General features: G+C 40.9%; 1 protein-coding gene across 1 annotated transcript in view; it reads right to left on the bottom strand.

Annotated features, from left to right (window-relative positions):
- Nucleotides 1-458: 458 nt before the first annotated feature.
- rbpms (RNA binding protein, mRNA processing factor) overlaps nt 459-17,862 on the bottom strand; it is a 109,880-nt gene continuing 92,476 nt past the window's right edge. The window contains exons 7-9 of the mRNA XM_008116633.3: nt 16,624-16,693; nt 5,731-5,837; nt 459-3,919 (exon numbers count right to left, since the gene is read on the bottom strand). Of these exons, the coding sequence (XP_008114840.1) occupies nt 16,631-16,693 (63 nt within the window). The 3' untranslated portion in view covers nt 459-3,919; nt 5,731-5,837; nt 16,624-16,630. The remainder of the gene's footprint in view (nt 3,920-5,730; nt 5,838-16,623; nt 16,694-17,862) is intronic.

Below are 17,862 nucleotides of genomic sequence, written 5' to 3'. Positions count from 1 at the left end.
AATTGATCCTTTCATTTGCAATAGGTATGTCCTTGAGTCAAACCCACAGTGGGCTAGGCATACTAGCAAGAGGAGGCCATAAGTGCATCTCACATAAAGAACCCTAACAGAGACACAATTCCCAAAAAGCAGTTCATTAGCACAAGTCACATGTCCCTCCTTGAATGGGTGCAAACAGATAAAAGACATTACAAGACACAGTGGTTTGAACGCTGAGACCTAAGACTCTGAAAACCGTGTCTCAAATCCCTGCTTAACCATGGGAAACCTGTTTGGTGGCCTTGAACAAGTCACTCTTGCTCAGCCTCAGAGAAAGGCAAAGGCAACCCCCCCCCACACACACACACACAAAAGTCTTGCCAAGAAAACCTTCTGACAGTTTCACTTTAGGGTCACTATAAATCAGAAGTGACTTGAAAAGCACACAATAACCATGTCAAACAACTCCACTATGGATGTAAGTTATGATCATTGCTTTTATTTTTAGAAAATTACAATAGAAAAGTACCTTTTAACAACATTTTTTAAAAAAACATCATAGACAAATTGGAAGCATTATCTGTTTTAATCATTGCCAATAGAAAACATCAAATTAAGGTTTTTTTGCTTAGTAAGTTCCACACAATTCTTTTTAGAATAATTCAAATATCTGTGACATTTTAATTTCGTTCAAGTCATCCATTTATTTTTGCTTAGTATGGGTACTTTTTAACCTGTATATGCTGATCTTTTGTTATCATGGAGCCTTTGGCATGAACCTTATTGTTATTCCCCGTTAAAGTAGTCCACTAAATCAAGTCACACAAGATTGATTTATCAAGGTACTATTTATGTACTGGGTGGTCCTCTTCCACACTGTCCCTATATCCTGGAATCTGATCCCAAAATATCTGCTTATCCCAGGTTTTCTGGCAGTGCAGATTCATTATAATCCATTTCAAACCAGATAACCCGGGACCAGATCCTGGAATGTAAAGACTGTGTGGAAAGGGTCTGGGTCTGCTCTGTTTGGGACTAACAATAGGCTTTTGCAATATGATTTCTTGAGACATCACACTTGTGTTACCCTACAACATATTATATTCTCTTCATACTGGCTACTTATTCTCAAATCAAATGAAATCCGACAATTACAATGTTCAGAACATTTAACCATGTTAAAACAGTTTAACAACTTGTTAAACAAACCCATACAGTCAAACCCAATGTTGTGATAGGAACAATGGGGCAGATGTAAGGCAAGGATGGGAAATATATGGCTCCCCTGATACTTTTGAACAACAGCAGCCATCACCTCTTCCCACTGGCTATGTTGGCAGGGGTTGATGGAAGCTGCAATCCAACAAAATTTGAAAGGCCACACATTCTTCAGCCTTGCCATGGGGTGTCCAGATGCAAACATGATTCGGTTTATAGCAAGAGCAACCACCGGCATGTGGAGCTGCTGAATTAGGAGGGTTGGAAATCTACATTTCATGCAGAAGGGAATCGTTCCACCCTTCCACCATATGGCCAGCTAACGATTTAAACAAAACTGTAGCCAAAACAATGCCTACTTTTGTCACATTAAAACTGACTTGTTCTTATGGCCTGCTTTTAGCTGGACAAAGCCAGATCATTTTCCCCTCTAAGCAAATGTACCCAACAAATAACCTCAAGGCAATATTGCAATGATTTACTTAATAATATGACTCCAGGTCAAGTGACTCATATTTGGATGAGTCCTGCTTGAACACTTGATTATTTTATTCCCTTTGCTCTCATCTTAGGAAAGTGGTTCAGAAGAACTAGAGCTCCCCAAGGGGCTCTGTTGATAGTATTCAGGACTGCACCTAAGATCTGCACAGGGTCCATGTCTGAGGCTCACTCCTCTGATAATCTTTAGGCAGAAAAAGGCAGAATTTGGATTTTTACTCCTGGATTTCATGAAACAGTTGTCTGGTTCCATTACCTGGATGCACAAGCTGATTTATTGTTATTACTACAGAATAATGAATGATGGTACCAAAACCCTATCACTGAATTCAGGACAAAGTTAGAGGAGACTATTCAATCAGTGCTTACTTGTCCTATGTCAGGCCTGGAAAAAACTGACATGAATCACACAAAAGAGTGAATCATCCACCCATCCATTCCAGCCCAAGTAATTACTCTGCCACCAAGAAATGATTTCCCACTAAGACAGAAGGTTCCCAGAGAAAGTGCCCTTGTACACTGGGTAACATCGTGCCAATCACAGAACTCTAGGACTGCATGTCCAATCTTTTTTTCGCCACTGCAAGAGATACTGAGACACATCACACATATTGTATGTGGCCTTTGAAGGAGGCAAAACATCTCCATTTGCAACCCATTGAACGACACCCCCCCCCCCTCAACTCACAATATTGCTTTTTGTACGATTTCCTAAGGTAAGTGTAGAAAGAGTCCACATATCAAATGAGGACGGGAAATATGCTGAGAAAATAATAACGTTGGTTGGTTTGTTATGGGATATTTCAGATTAACAAAGTGGCACAAAACAGGCGTGCTAGGAATCATACAGAAATGCGACCTCGGTCCTGGGCAATTTGTGTCATAGATTAACTTGACATTTTATGCAGGAAAACAATGCCATAACAACCAACAGGATCCTATCACTACAGAGCAGTACTCAGCAAAAGCCTTTGGCTTCTCAACAGACAAGGGCCAGGATATGCACACTTAAGTTTGGCTTATGTGTGCATACATCTTTTCCTGAAAGTAACACAAGGTAGTATCCTCCCCGTCGTTTGCAAAATGTTGAAAACCTGAAGAGCATTGGCCCACTGAATGATACCAAAACCAAATTTAAGTTGTGCCTATCAGTTATTTCACTTTTGCTTTCTGGATAGACATCAGGCAATGCTTCTGCCAACAGGTTGAAGGAAGTGGGCTTCCTACACAGAGCAAGGATGTCATTAACTACACGTCAAAGATACAGTTTTTGTAAAGGAAGTCAACTGTATAGTTGTTAGCAACTTCATTAATAAAGATATTTTATGTGTATTCAAGATTGGTTCTAACTTAAGAACTGCCTTTGCTACCTTGTTTGCTACATAATCCTTCAGGTCCAGAACGGCACCACATTGAAATGTGTCTGAATGGAAGAGGTATGCCAACACAACTGCAGCCACTTGCCTCCAATGTTTCTTGGTGCAAGGGGATAGAAAATGGGTTTAATATTGCCATGGCTTTCTACTGTCCACTAGTATGCATTTTCAATGCAGTTATGTATCCAAGTATGTGATCATATATAGAAAATACTGTGCGAAACTGCTGTCAAACTCTGCTAAGATGCAATACAGCAATCAAACTTTGCTAATATGCAATACAGCAACCTGTAAAATAGTTTAGCATTACAAAGAAAGGGTTGTATTTCTGATTGTCTTTGCTCAATATAATTTGGCACAATTAGAAGAAACATGTACATATACCACAGGAACACTTCACATGTTCAACACACATCTCGGGTTCCCAGCCAAGATAACCAAAATGTCCATATATTTTAACAATTCACTTTTTAAAAAATCTGAACAAATTTTAAAAACATGCTTTAAACATGCAGTTTAAAAAGACAGGGAAAAGAGAAGTCTTCATTATAGGCATTCAAAAGTCAAGCACATAATCAGTAATCCAAACCAGCATAAGACCCTTCTACCTAACAAGGCATGGTATAAAAATACGTGTTCTCTTTGATGCTCTGCTTGAAAATACCTTTTCAAACCAGATGTTCCCTTATGCTTTTTAGAACTTGCGCTCTTCCTTAAAATTTTATACAGTGTAGAAGAACACATTATTACTACTCGATATTTGTATTTTATTTCTAAGAAGCAGATGTGTGATAGAGGCTGTGGCAAAGTCTTGAAGGAATTCAAGCTTGTGTGAGGTTTGTTCGAGCCTGTAAGAAAGAGGGAAGAGGCACCAATTAGGAAAAATCACCAAAACCACCATCACTTCCTTCCAGGAATACTGGGGAATGTCTGGCCTTAATGCAACTGTTCGTCCCAACTAGAGCAGATACATCAAAGCAATGAGATTTTAGCAAGTCAACACTTGTAAACGTTACAGATGCAGTGGATCTACTCTTGAAGGAATTAATAGTTGCATTTAGGCATCTGGATACCCATGTAGCTTGAATTCCTAAACACAGATACAGACAGAAAACTGGCCTAGGTTTCAAGCATAAAGGATAAACTCAATAAAAACACAAAAACAGTATTGCTGAATTAAATCTTCATCAGAAATTGCTGGCACTCGGTGAAGAAAGTGGGCCAATGGTGTATGTTACCCTCTCCCACACAGCCAATAGTTTGTGTTGGGTTGGCCGCAGTATGAAACTCTTCCAATACACTTACCATTATCCACCAGGAAAAAAAATTCATGTATGCAAGGCAGCCACATCTTAGCAAGGTCAACTGTCTATTGCAGTTTGAGAAGACCCCAAAAGGAAACTGGAAGTTGGGGGCACAGAGCCTCCATCCCATGTACTCTGAACTTCCCTGGGGCTACCAGCCTATTCTAGGCCACTTCCAAGAGCAAAGCAAAACTTTGATGAATCAAAGAATAACAAAGGAGCAAAGGGCATTATTAAGGGGAGATAATTAACATTATTAAGTTACACATTTTGTTTGCCTGATAAGCTTTACATTCCTAGGATTCTAAAGTGATGCTACATGAGGCTCAGCACCAATTGGCAGCCTATACTCAGAGTGACTGATGGATCTGATGAGAAAGAGATAGGGAATTCACTCTGGATATTACTACTCCTCCTTGTAGTGGCTTCAATTTGGTTAGGAGATCTGTCAGTGTTGAGGGCACACTAACAGCAGGGATCCCATTCAAGTCTAGGAAACAGAAGGAGACGACATGGCTAAATCCGGAGTAGAAATTGGAAAATCATGTACTCACTAAAGTTCTGTTTAGTCAATGAATCTACTCTACTTAGGATTTTGTTTCCACTACTTTAAAACAATCTTAGTGCTGTCTTACTATAGTATCAAGAGGCATACTTGGTTCACTGTCAGGGCAGCCCACATGGATACTTTCTGAACCTCCACTGAACATGTGTCTTGGCAGTGAGAGTAAAGGTAAAGCTTTTTCCCAACATTAAGTTTAGTCATGTCTGACTCTGGGGATTGGTGCTCATCTCCATTTATAAGCTGAAGAGCCAGCGTTGTCTGTAGACACCTCAAAGGTCATGTGGCTGGCATGACTGAATGGAGCGCCATTACCTTCCCACTGGAGCGGAACCTATTGATCTACTCACATTTTGGATATTTTCGAACTGCTCGGTTGTCAGAAACTGGGGCTAACAGCAGGAGCTCACCCTGCCTCCCGGATTCAAACCGCTGACCTTTTGGTCAGCAAGTTCAACAGCCCAGCGATTTAACCACTGCACCACCAGGGGCTCTGGCAGTGAGAGACATGCATCCAATTCTACAAAGTTAAGTAACATTAATTTTCAGCACCTTGCAAATGCTACTGGATTCAACTCAGTGGTGCAGAGTTGCCTTTGATACAATTTCTGGCAAGGCGTTTCTGTCTAGCACAGTCAGTTTGTACTAAAGGAAGACACAGAGGAGCAACATTACACAGCAGCCACTCATGACTACAAATCATCATCAAGACAGAAATGGAAGGACACTGCTTTACTATGAAGACTGACCAGCTCACATAAGCCATTATATTTACTACGGAGCCTCAACTCACCCACCACACTGTAATTCTGAAGATGAAGGTAAGATGCCAGTAGCGACTCAGGAAGAACGCATTAATACCCACAAGACAGATTGTAGCCGCCATCACACACCTGGTACCTGCAAAAAAGACAAGTACTATCAGAGAAACTGAATGCTTCTTTAGAATGATAAGGGCAATGTAACAAGGACCATGGCCAAGAGTATATGTATGACAACAGACTCAGTGCGCTTCCCAGGTGCTGTTGCTTGGAACACTCCTCATTTGGGAAGCTGAGGAAGGAATCTACACATACCCTAAACTCATTTCTACAATGCAGCTTTCTTTAACCACACCCTTGTCATCACACATTTGCTGGATTGTAAAGCAGAATGTCAACTGCATGCCCATAACATTATACCACTAACATGGCGTGGTAAGAATTTTTGTTTTCAAATACCATAAAACTAAACCAAATGGACAGAAAAGGGTAAACTTGTCAAAACGACAGATACCTAATCCATTCAATTTAGCATGTTTGTGTTTTTAAATTATAACTGTTATTATCAATTCGCTTCTGACACGATAAATAAGTAAAGCATGATGTCATGGACTACAGGGGCAAATTCCTCGATACCCATGAAACTCACAACCTGGCTTTGGAGCAGTCAATTTCCTTCAGCCCAACTTTTCTCTCAGGAGTGGCTATGAGGATCAAAGAGGCAGTGGGAGAGTGGCCACCACCAAACCTTGGACCACACTTCCCATCACTCTCAATCTGTAGACCCAGCAGTGAAGAATGATAGGTATTAGGATACAATGTCTGTTGGTCACACATTCCCATCTCTGATTTATACCTCAGTCAACGTCCTGGAAGAACTGCCCAGAATGCAAGTACTATAAAGCAAATTACAAACAACCAAAACAACCCTAGTCACCGGAAAACAAAAGGCAAAAAAACCCCCAAAAAAACCCAGCCAGTCCAACCCAACCCATCAGTCGTCAAACTGAAAAGTCTATCTAAGGAAAAACATTTCCAGTCAGTGGAGAAATGCCAGCAAGGCAGCAACCAGAAGGCTCTTGGAACGAAGGATGGGTGCAGCTGGAGGGACAGACTTCCCTGGGGCTCCTGCTAATGGCACTTTTGGCATGGGAGGGTCCCCAGATCTGCCAAAAGAGTTCTGTGGATGCCGTAGATTGCTCAAAAGATAAACACATGTGTCTTTCAACAAATCAGCCTTGAACTCTCCCAAGAAGCCAAGATGACTAAACTTAGACCCTCATACTTTAGCCATATTATGAGAAGACATGACTCACTAGAAAAGATAATAATACTGGATGTCACAAAAAATGGCAATACAAAATGCTTTATCCAGTAGTAAAGCTATAATAGGTTTTTTCTACACAAAAGGTGGTCAATATATCCCCGCTGCAGTAAAGGTTTTCCAAGCAAAGGTAACAGCCCAGCTACTTTATGCAATTCCCGTTTGGATCACAGGCTTCTCATCTAAAGCTGAACAAGTTCAATCAGGGTTCCTTAGAAAACTGTTCGCTGTCCCCAATTGTGTTCCATCTGCTGTTTTAAGACTTGAATCAGGAACAGCTTCATTGGAATCAACAGCTTGGAGAAGGGCCCTGGGATATTGGATCGAGAGGATATACAAAGGACCTGAAGCGGGATATACATATTTGATTCAAAAAGACCTCTTCAAATTCCACCAAATCAAAGCATTAAATGAGAAGTTTAGGCAGTTGGGGCTATCAGAGAACATACTGAGGGGTTTTGAGTATAAAAAGTCTGTGAAGATCTTAGCAGAACGAATTAGTGACATAGACAAACAGACCTCAGCTCCACATGCTCCCCATTGACTCTAGGCCTAACATTTAATTCTATGGGAGGTGCTAAATATCTAGAAAACTTAAATATCCCAAAATTTTGCCTTGCTTTTAGCTGGGCCAGATTTAATGCACTCAAATCAGCCATACTAGAGGGTAGATACAAAGGTACTGTATACGAACACAGAGCATACCCTTGCGGGGAGGGTAATATCGAAACTGTAATACATGTACTTTTTATTTGTACAATTTACAAAGATGATAGATTAAAGTTAATATCCCCTCTACTCACTAAATGGCCAGGAAGAACCCTAAATTGGTACCGCAGTTATTTACTGTCTGATCTTGACAAAAGGGTAACTGAGCAGGTGGCTAAATTTCTCTTTTCAGCGGCAAAAAGCCGTAAGTGCTTCATGAAAAATCTGTAAGTGTTGAGAGTATAACAAAGAGTATCTAGGGGACGGTTTACTAATCTGTAATCAGTTTTTGTTTTAGATTATAAAGATATCCAAATAACCAATAGAGATTGGCCATACTTGTTATTAACCATAAGCCAAATGCAATATTATAAATTACTCAAATGTTGCATTCCATCATTGTACTTGAGCTTAGCCAATGGTTTGTTGACCGAAATAAAAGCTACTGACTGACTGACTGAGATCATAATACTTAGTAGGAGATAGTAGGGAAATAAGAAGGCCACATTCCAGATGGATAGACCCCAAGATAGCCACAGCCTTGAATCTGCAAGACCTGATACAGGGCTAATGATGATGGGGCGACTTTGCAATTTCTCATTCATATGGGCTGTTGTAAATAACAACACACTGCCAAATAATAGCTAGCAGGAAGTGGTTAGTTAGTAACTAGATTTTATTCCATTTGATCTAAAAACCTGATTTGTCCACACCTTTCTACCCTGCGATAGAGAAAGGAGAGTGCCTCTCCCAAAGTGCTGATCTACTGGTTCTCATTTTGCTGGAAAAATGTTTGGATGACTTGGGTGAGAAATAAATATAATCTGAGGGTATCCATCCTCCTGGAAGGCTTCCCGGGAAGTGCCCCTGTCACAGCTGTGATTCCTTCTCCGTCTTACTGCAAAGGCTGAGTTTGCAAATGGTTTGGAGACCTGGTAACACCCCTCAAAATGCCTGAACTTTTCTCAAGAGGACACCAGTTGTTGACCCCTGCCCTCTTCTGTTTTTTTCAGGAAATGGAGGAGGCCTACACAGAAAGGAAGACCTATTTCATCATTATAATGGCATGTGTCCTTATTTCCCCTCAATAACTGCAACCCAGGGTTATCCACTTTCTGTTTTTATTGACTTTTTCTTGCAACTTGCAGGCTTAGAGAACATATTCTGCAGGATTCTTGGGGGAGGGGGAGCTTGCCGAGATCAGAGATGTAAACACGATAACCAGACCCTCAGAAGATGTCCATACTTGCTTTGTAGATCCTTTCTTTGCCATATCAGGATTCACATCCGAATTTCTGTTCCTCCCTCTTGATTTGCAGGAGGCTGTTTTGGGGGCAGAGCTGTCATTTACGAGCACCCAACTTCACTATTACGTATTATATACAATTGTCCTGAACAACAGCGTGCTTTCCAGTAGTCACCTTCCCATGTGATGCTCAGACGTAGAGAGAGAAAGTTGGCTACATGCTAGAGGACATTCAGGTTGTATATGTTGTAATCCTAGCAGTGAGAGGATTGGTGCATTTTTGGATGCTGGAAAAGGATTAGTGCAATTTTGGATGCTGGAAAAGGATTGGTGCAATTTTGAATGTTGGTGCATTTTTGGATGTTGGGACATGTGATGCCCAAACATAGAGTGTTGGCTGCATATTACGAGTGCATTCAGCTTGTATATGCTGTAATCCTAGCAGTGAGAAGATTTTGGATGTTGGAAAAGGAGATATTCTTCAAGCCATTCGTTGACTTCTGGAAACTCCGTAAGTCTTACTTAGTTTTTTAAAATAAGGAATACTCGAAATGTGATTTTGCCAGTTCCTTCCTCTGAAATATAGACTACAACATCAGTTTTGTTGATGGTCTCCCATCCAAGTACTAACCAGGGCTGATTTTGCTTAGCTTCCAGGAGCATGTAAAGCCTGTCTTACTACAAGCACCATAATCCTCTGCAGTGCACAGCATGGTTTTCAGGAGTTACTGGAAAAGGTTCTCACAAGGTTTTGAAAATGCAGAAAAATCAGAAGGGTCATGCCTGGAAACTCTTTAGGAAGTTCATCAGCAGCGTTAAGCCCAGCCTGCATTTCTCTCCCTCTTTCAGCCACACAAATCCTGACCTTCAGTAACCCCATGTGTGCATGTGCTTGATTTACAGCCCTCCAGCCTTGATGTGCAGCCAATGAAGTTTTCATTAATTTTTAAAGACAACAGATTTGTTTTCTTTGGCTAAAAATGACCAGAAGTAAATGGGGAAGCAAGACGATCAGTCTATTGCTTCCCTTTGTTTCAGAGAAGAAGATGAAAGAAAGTTCAAGAGACAAAGAGACTGCATCTTGTTTGCTTTTTTGTAAATCTTCAGATGGTCCATGAAACTGTTTGGAGTTTGGATATGTACTGTTTCCACATACTAAACGATGAGCCAGAGCCAGAAGAAAAAAAGACCCTCGAGTAGTTCTACAAACCCCAGTGGAAAAGAAGTAAATACATAGAACTCAACAGTGGAACTCCCTGCCTTGGTGTGTGGTAGCTCTTTCCTTGGAAGCTTTTAAACAGAGACTGGCTGGCCACCTGTCAGGGGTGCTTTGATGGTGCTTTTCCTGCATGGCAGGAGGTTGGATGAGATCATCCATGTGGTCTCTTCCAACTCTATTATTATATGATTCTATGAGAGGATATGATGTTGAAAGGGAGGACATTTGTGGTTGACCATGGTGATACTATGATACCCATATTTGAATATGAAGAGTTTTTTCACTTGTGCACTTTCCCTAAAGACCATTTGTTCTACATAGATTTCTTTGGTCAGTTAATAAGGAATGTCTATACTCAAGACATTGAAACCTATGTTATTTTTATCGTATCAGAAGCAACTTGAGAACATACTGCAAGTCACTTCTGGTGTGAGAAAATTGGCCAGCTATAGAGATGTTGCCCAGGGGATGCCCGGATGTGTTACCATCCTGCTGGGAGGCTTCTCTCATGTCCCTGCAAGCTAGAGCTGACAGATGGAAGCTCACCCCATCTCGCAGATTTGAACTGGCAACCTTCAGGTCAGCAACCCATCCTTTAGGTCAGAAGTCCAGCTGGCACAAGGATTTAACCTACTGCGCCACTGCAGCACCTACGTCATGATGTTGGGCAAGTCACACTCTCTCAGGCTGGATGTACACTGCCATATAATCCAGTTTCTGTATCCAGATTCTCTGCTTTGAACTGGATGAAATGGCAGTGTAGACTCATATAATCCAGTTCAAAGCAGATAATCTAGATTCAGAAACTGGATTATATGGCAGTGTAGATTCAGCCTCAGAAGAAGGCAAAGAGAAGTCTTCTCTGTACAAATCTTACCAAGAAAAACTGACTAATGGCCTGAATGTCGCCATAAATTGGAAACAACTTGAAGATGCACAACAATGTGGTCTACTAAAACCTATTTATTTAGATTTTAAACAATGTCCAGCAGTCATGTTTCTACACTGTTGTTTGGCTGCCATTCTATTTAATCATCATTTCATTATTTTAGTATAATATTTTATCCCCATTCATCAAGACTGTGAATTCCTCAAGAGCCAATCGACTAAATAAGGTACCATTCTTTTCTCAAGTTATTTTCTCCCATGAGAAAGAATGTGTGCACCCAAGAAAAAGATTTGGAAAAGAGCTCTCGATCCAGTTTGAACAGGCCTTATGTCCATATGGCTAGGCATTAAAGCTTAGCAGTTCTTTACCTTTTAAAGAAAACCATGTCAGAGTTCTCAATAAAAAAAGGATGTGTGTGCAAACATTATGTAAAAAGGGTAAAGAACCATTATGGCTACCTGAGCCTGAATTTTGTGTGTGTGGAGGATGTGGGGGTATGTTAATGGTAAAAATAACTGTGTGAAAAGTGATGTTGAAAAGTTTACACTGTAGGCAAGCATTAACTACTCATTCCACCTCTCAGGATCAGGATACTCCCCAAAGGAAACTCGGGGCACTTAATTTATTTATTTATTTGTGTCAAAAGCATTGCATAAATAAATAAGTTTAAAACTGATAAAATAAAAGGATCACAAGCAGCTAGTTTTAGACCAAAAATGGGCAACAGCAACTGCATTGTCTGTAGCTTCTTCCTCTGTGCATTGTGGGCAAGTATACAGAAGTGGAGTTGTTCGTTCACACAAGGTGGAGGATTCTTCTAGGTAGTGCCATTTTGCCAGGTTGTCTTTTGATCTGCCAACTCCACTTCTGAGTCTGTTCAGGGACTTGCAAGTCGCCCATTCTTGGTTTGGCCCTGGAGGCAGATCCTTGTGGGGGGCCATCCAGCTAGAATTGCCCAATTTTGCTACCCACAAGGATATTCTTGCTGTTGCTGGAGGAACATTTAGAGCAGTGGTGGTTCTCATGAAACTTTTCCTTGATTTAAGTCTTTTGGAAGGAAGCTAATAGCCATACAGTGGATGTCTTTCACAGTGTTCAACCTTATTTTTCTCGCAATTGGCAACAACATCCTGTCACACATCAGGGGGGACAATGCCAGCTAGCTTATGGAGTATATCAATAGGTGTAGGTTTAAGACATCCTGTGACTATCCTACATCTCAATCCATGCTATATTCACCTGCTTCGTGTGGGCAGATTTATACCAGATGGGGCAAACATACCCAGCAGTTGAGTAAGACAAGGTCAAGGCTGATGTTCTTATTAATTTTGGGTCTGCACCCCATGCACTATGAGTAAGTTTCTGCAGGATGTTATTGCATGTAGCTACTTTGTGTTTGGTATGTTGTCGAAGACTTTCATGGCCGGGATCACAGAGTTGTTGTATGTTTTCCGGGCTGTATGGCCATGTTCTAGAAGTATTCTCTCCTGACGTTTCACCCACATCTATGGCAGGCATCCTCAGAGGTTGTGAGGCATGAAGAAACTAAGCAAGGAAGGTTTATATATATCTGTGGAAAGTCCAGGGTGAAAGAAGGCCAAGAGCAAGTCAGGAGAGTAAAGACAAAGATCCACCCAGAGGAAAGGTGTTCTTACCATACATCAAGGGAACCACTGACCGCACAGGCAAACTGATGAAGAAGCACAATCTACAAACCATCTACAGACCCACAAAGAAAATCCAACAAATGCTACAGTCAGCGAAGGACAAGAGAGATCCTCTCTCCTCTGCAGGAGTCTACCAGATACCATGCAGCTGTGGACAAGTCTACATAGGGACCACCAAACGTAGCGCCCAAACACGAGTCAAAGAACATGAAAGGCACTGCAGACTAACTCAACCAGAGAAATCAGCCATAGCAGAGCACTTGATGAACCAACCTGGACACAGTATATTATTTGAGAACACAGAAATGCTTGACCACTCCAACTACACAGACTACACAGAGAAGCCATTGAAATTCACAAGCATGTGGACAACTTCAACAGAAAGGAAGAAACCATGAAAATGAACAAAATCTGGCTACCAGTATTAAAAAACTCAAAAATCAAAACAGTAAACAAAGACATGGGAACCAAGGGCAGCTAACGACTTTAAACAAAGGATGCCCCCAGGCAGGAAGCCAGGAGATGAAGCTATTCAATGCTAATTGAGGTGATTAACTACAACATTAACATTAACATTAATTATCCAACAGATAAAAGCTCTTTTTTCCCACCCTGGATCTTCCACAGATTTATAAACCACCCTTGCCTAGTTTCCAACACAGCCCACAACCTCTGAGGATGCCTGCCATAGATGTGGGCGAAACGTCAGGAGAGAATACTTCTAAAACATGGCCATACAGCCCGGAAAACATACAACAACCCTTTGTGCTTGGTGCTTGCATTGTTTCCTAAATTTTCGCGTTCGATCTAAGGTGATGCCGAGATCTTTAGTGTGGGAACAGTGTCCAAGCTCTTGGCTTTCCCAGGTAACCTTGAGTTTCCTATTGGCTTCACGATTACGTAGATGGAAAGCACACACTTGTGTCTTGGCAGGGTTAGGCTTCAGGTGGTTATCCTTGTAGTAGCTGGACAGATCTTTCAGGGCATTAATAAGTTGGTTTTCAACTGTTTCAAAGTCAGGGGTTGTTGTATGTCTTTCAAGCTGTGTGGCCATGTTCCAGAAGTATTCTCTCCAAACGTTTCGCCCACATCTATGGCAGGCATCCTCAGAGGTTGTGAGGTATGGATAAACTAAGTAAGGAAAGGAAAGAATATATATCTGTGTAGAGTCCAAGGTGTGGCAAGAGTCCTTTGTCACTGGAGCCAGCATTAATGTTTCAGTTAATCACCCTAATTAGCATTGGAGATGTTTTGTCCCTTGCCTGGGGGCATCCTTTGTTCAGTCAAGCCTTCATTGTGTTGGTTCCCATCTACTGTTTTGATTTTGGAGTTTTGACACATGTTTTGACACATGTTTCAAAGTCTTTTATTTATTCTGTTAGGTCATCAGAGTATCTAAAGCTCTTTGTGAGTGGTAGTTGTGGCTGATGGATAATAAAAATGTTAAACAAGATTGATGCAAGAATGCTGCCTTGAGGTAGACCATTCTTTCGCCTCCTCCATCTACTTTTCCTGCCCTGGAACTCCACATAGAAGCTGTGGTTTTCTAGGAGGGTTTTTATAGTTTTTGTAAAATCATAGTCCTGGGTGATATGATAGACTTTATGCAGCAATTTCCTATGTTGAATCATGACATAGGCTACCGTAGGGTCCTGTAACGCAATCTTTCTCATAGCCTTTATGATTAAGGGCACTTAAAGGCTGTATGGGTTGATCTAAAACAAGAGGGCAAATCCCTCTTGTTTTGGGGTCTTTGGGGCAGTTTGTTTGCCCCCTGAAAGGTCCCAGGAAAAGTCCCATACACCTGGTCCCCAGAGCTGCCAAAGTTTCCCATCTCAATGTAAACTTTATCAGAGTTAAACATAGTGGCAACAACACAAAACAACACCCAATAAAGGAATAGAATGAGGACTTTGAACACTTCCAGGATGGAGCACACAAAGAGAACTCACTTGCACTTTCCATTATAGATCTTCAAATGTATTCTACCAACTAAATAGAACAAAGAATTTCACATTGGAAAATCCAGATCTATTATAGCAGTCCTCGAGTTACAGGCATCCGATATATAGTTAAGAATGGGGGTGAGACAACAGGAAGTGAAAAGAAATCTATTCCTCAGAAGGGGAATTCACTCCTGGAAAAGTTATCATGGGGAAAAGGTGTCTCCACTGGAGCTTTAGCACCAATCTTTGTTTCCACAACAAGCTACATTTTCAAAATCCAAGTATCATAGTGACAGAAAGTGAGGTGAATTCTTCTGAACAAATACCAAAACAAATGTCACAAGAGTTAACCCGTCCCTAAGCTATCTAAAACTATATATATATACACAGTAGTCTTACTTATCCAACATAAACAGGCTGGCAGAACGTTCGATAAGTGAAAATGTTGGATAATAAGGAGGGATTAAGGAAAAGCTTATTTAAAAAGTCAAATTACGTTATGATTTTACAAATTAAGCACCAAAAACATCATGTTTTACAACAAATCGACAGAAAAAGTATTTAAATACACGGTAACGTTATGTAGTAATTACTGTATTTATGAATTTAGCACCAAAACATCGCAATATATTGAAAACATTGACTAAAAACCTTTGGCTACTAACAAATTGACTACAAATAAAAATAGGATTGCATAAAATGACCTTATAGTAGCAACATTGTTGGAAATCAAATCCATAAAAAGTTCAACCCTTGCTGCCTTGAGAAACAGTTGTGGATCAAGGTGGGAGGCAAACTGCGTTAGATAATCCAGAACATTGGATAAATAAATGTTGGATAAGTGAGACTCTACTGTGTGTGTGTGTGTGTTTATGGCTAGTACTGTGCTTAAAATTTTTACCTGTTTCAACTTAAATTTAAATAATAATAATACACTTTATATTCTGCTCTATCTCTCCAAGGGGAATCAGAGAGGATTACAGGTACATATCTGGCAAACATTAAATGCCGTTGACAGAGACAGACCTTACACAAACAGAAGCAAGGCTTCTCTCTTTTCATCCCTGGCATCCGGCTGTGCTCAACTCGGCCATGAGGAGGTGCTGTTGTTTCATTTTCCACGCCGAGGAGCCTATTTGCCATGAACTCTTTTCCTGGTCAGATTTCTCTCAGAACGTTTTTCACGGCACCTTTTACCTCCCCGCCAAAGCGATATCTATTTATCTACTTACATTGTTGTTTTCGAACTGATAGGTGAGCAGAAGCTAGGGCTGATGGTGGAAGCTCACCCGGGCTTGAATGGCCAACCTTCTGGTCGGCAGGATCTTCTATAGCTGGCGGTTTATCTCGCTGTGCTAGTCCGGTCTACAAATTCAACTTAAGAACAAACCTACAGAGCCTAACTTGTTTGTAATTAGGGGACTGTCCATATTTGTAAATGCATGGGGGAAGGGGGGGGGTAAAGAAATTAACTCCTTCCTTTACACTTGCTTTCTTTGGAGGCAAAAAGGCATTAATTCCTGCCACACCAACACCTACTTTAACCATTTTTTTTGCAACAGAGGTTTATAATATATGCAAAACTCCTAACTTCACCAACATGAACTGGAGCTGCCTATCTTTGTAAAGGGTTGGAAGTAAATGTCTTTCGGAATGGAGATGCCTTTAGGAATGCACTTTGTGGAAGAAAGGCTTAGTAACCCATTGAGAATAACATGTATCAGGCACCGGACTAAAAACCAAAACCAAATTCGAAGCAGGAGATGAGTGTAATTGTGACAAAGCCTTCCATCCATGAAGAGAGGGAAAAGTAGGAGAGTGGGAGAAGGAGAAGGAAAGGAAGAGGGAAATCGAGAGAGAGATTTGTTCTTCCCCCTAGTGCTAACCCAGAGCATTTTGTAAGCCGTGTTCAAGTCATCCACTTACACAGTATTCAGCAGAACTGACGGGACTTCCAGCCCTGAGAAGTAGCCTCTGAGGGAGGGAGCCAGCGCATCTGGGGAGAAAATAAAAAGGGGGGAAGACAACAACAACAAGTGAGAAACATGAAGGAGAAAAGACCAGAGCATTTCATAGCAGTTCCTCACTTTTTCAGACCTAGGACTTACTTCTGATCCCAGACATCAGTTTAGAACCCGCCTTTACCTGTTAAGTTACACATATCTATATTTAGAAATGTATATTCTACTTTCTTGTAGCTGGTCCAAAGCGGATTACAAAAACAATACATCACCAATAAAAAGAATACATACGCATACATAACAAGACAGAAGACAGGAATCATCTTTATTAATCAATAGTACAACTAAGCTAAAGAACCAGCTTGGTGTAGTAGTTTCAGCACTGGGAGACCACAATTTTAATCCCTGCTTAGTCATGGAAACCTTCTGTTTGATGACAGACAAGTCTCACTTTATCTGTCTCAGGTTCTTCTACATGGCTGAATAAAGCACCACATCATCTGCTTTGAACTGGAATATATGGCAGTGTGGACTCCGTTCAAAGCAGATATTGTGGAATTTTCTGCCTTGATATTCTGGGTTATATGGCTGTGAGGAAGGGCCCGCAGAGAAAGGAAATAGGCAACTCTCTTCTAACAAATTCAACCAAGAAAATCCTTCATAGGATGGATCTTCACTGCCATACAGTTCCTGAATCCAGATTATCTGCTTTGAACTGGATTATATGGCAGTGTAGATTCATGTAATCCAGTTTAAAGAAGATAATCTGGATTCAGAAACTTGATTACATGGCAGTGCAGATCCAGTCATAGGGTTTAGGGTGGTCATAAGGCATATAGCAACAACAACAACGAGCCAACACATTATAAAGAGCAATCTCCAACATCATTCAAAGTTTTCCCAATTCTCCCACAATCCAGACTCCCAACAGGGCTATTTAAATACTTTACATTTTTAGAAACCTAGATTCTCACTGTTTAGAAGCAATTCTAAAACATCCTGATATACAACAATTGCTTTTTGAGGGAATTATGAACAAATCTGCTGGGAGCAGAACTAAAAGCGAAGGCAATCTGTCCCAGTTCAACTGATCCTATATCATAACTGCATTCACAAATACCAAAACTTTCACAATAGTGAGTGCAGTCTGGCACACAGAATTCGCATAGACAAGTTTGTGATTATCAGGTTCCTAAGGAGCACA

Source organism: Anolis carolinensis, chromosome 2 (genome assembly GCF_035594765.1).
Source record: "Anolis carolinensis isolate JA03-04 chromosome 2, rAnoCar3.1.pri, whole genome shotgun sequence".
Lineage (NCBI taxonomy): Eukaryota > Metazoa > Chordata > Lepidosauria > Squamata > Dactyloidae > Anolis > Anolis carolinensis.
Note: the sequence above shows the minus strand (reverse complement) of the source record. Positions and strands in the feature narration are given on the sequence as shown.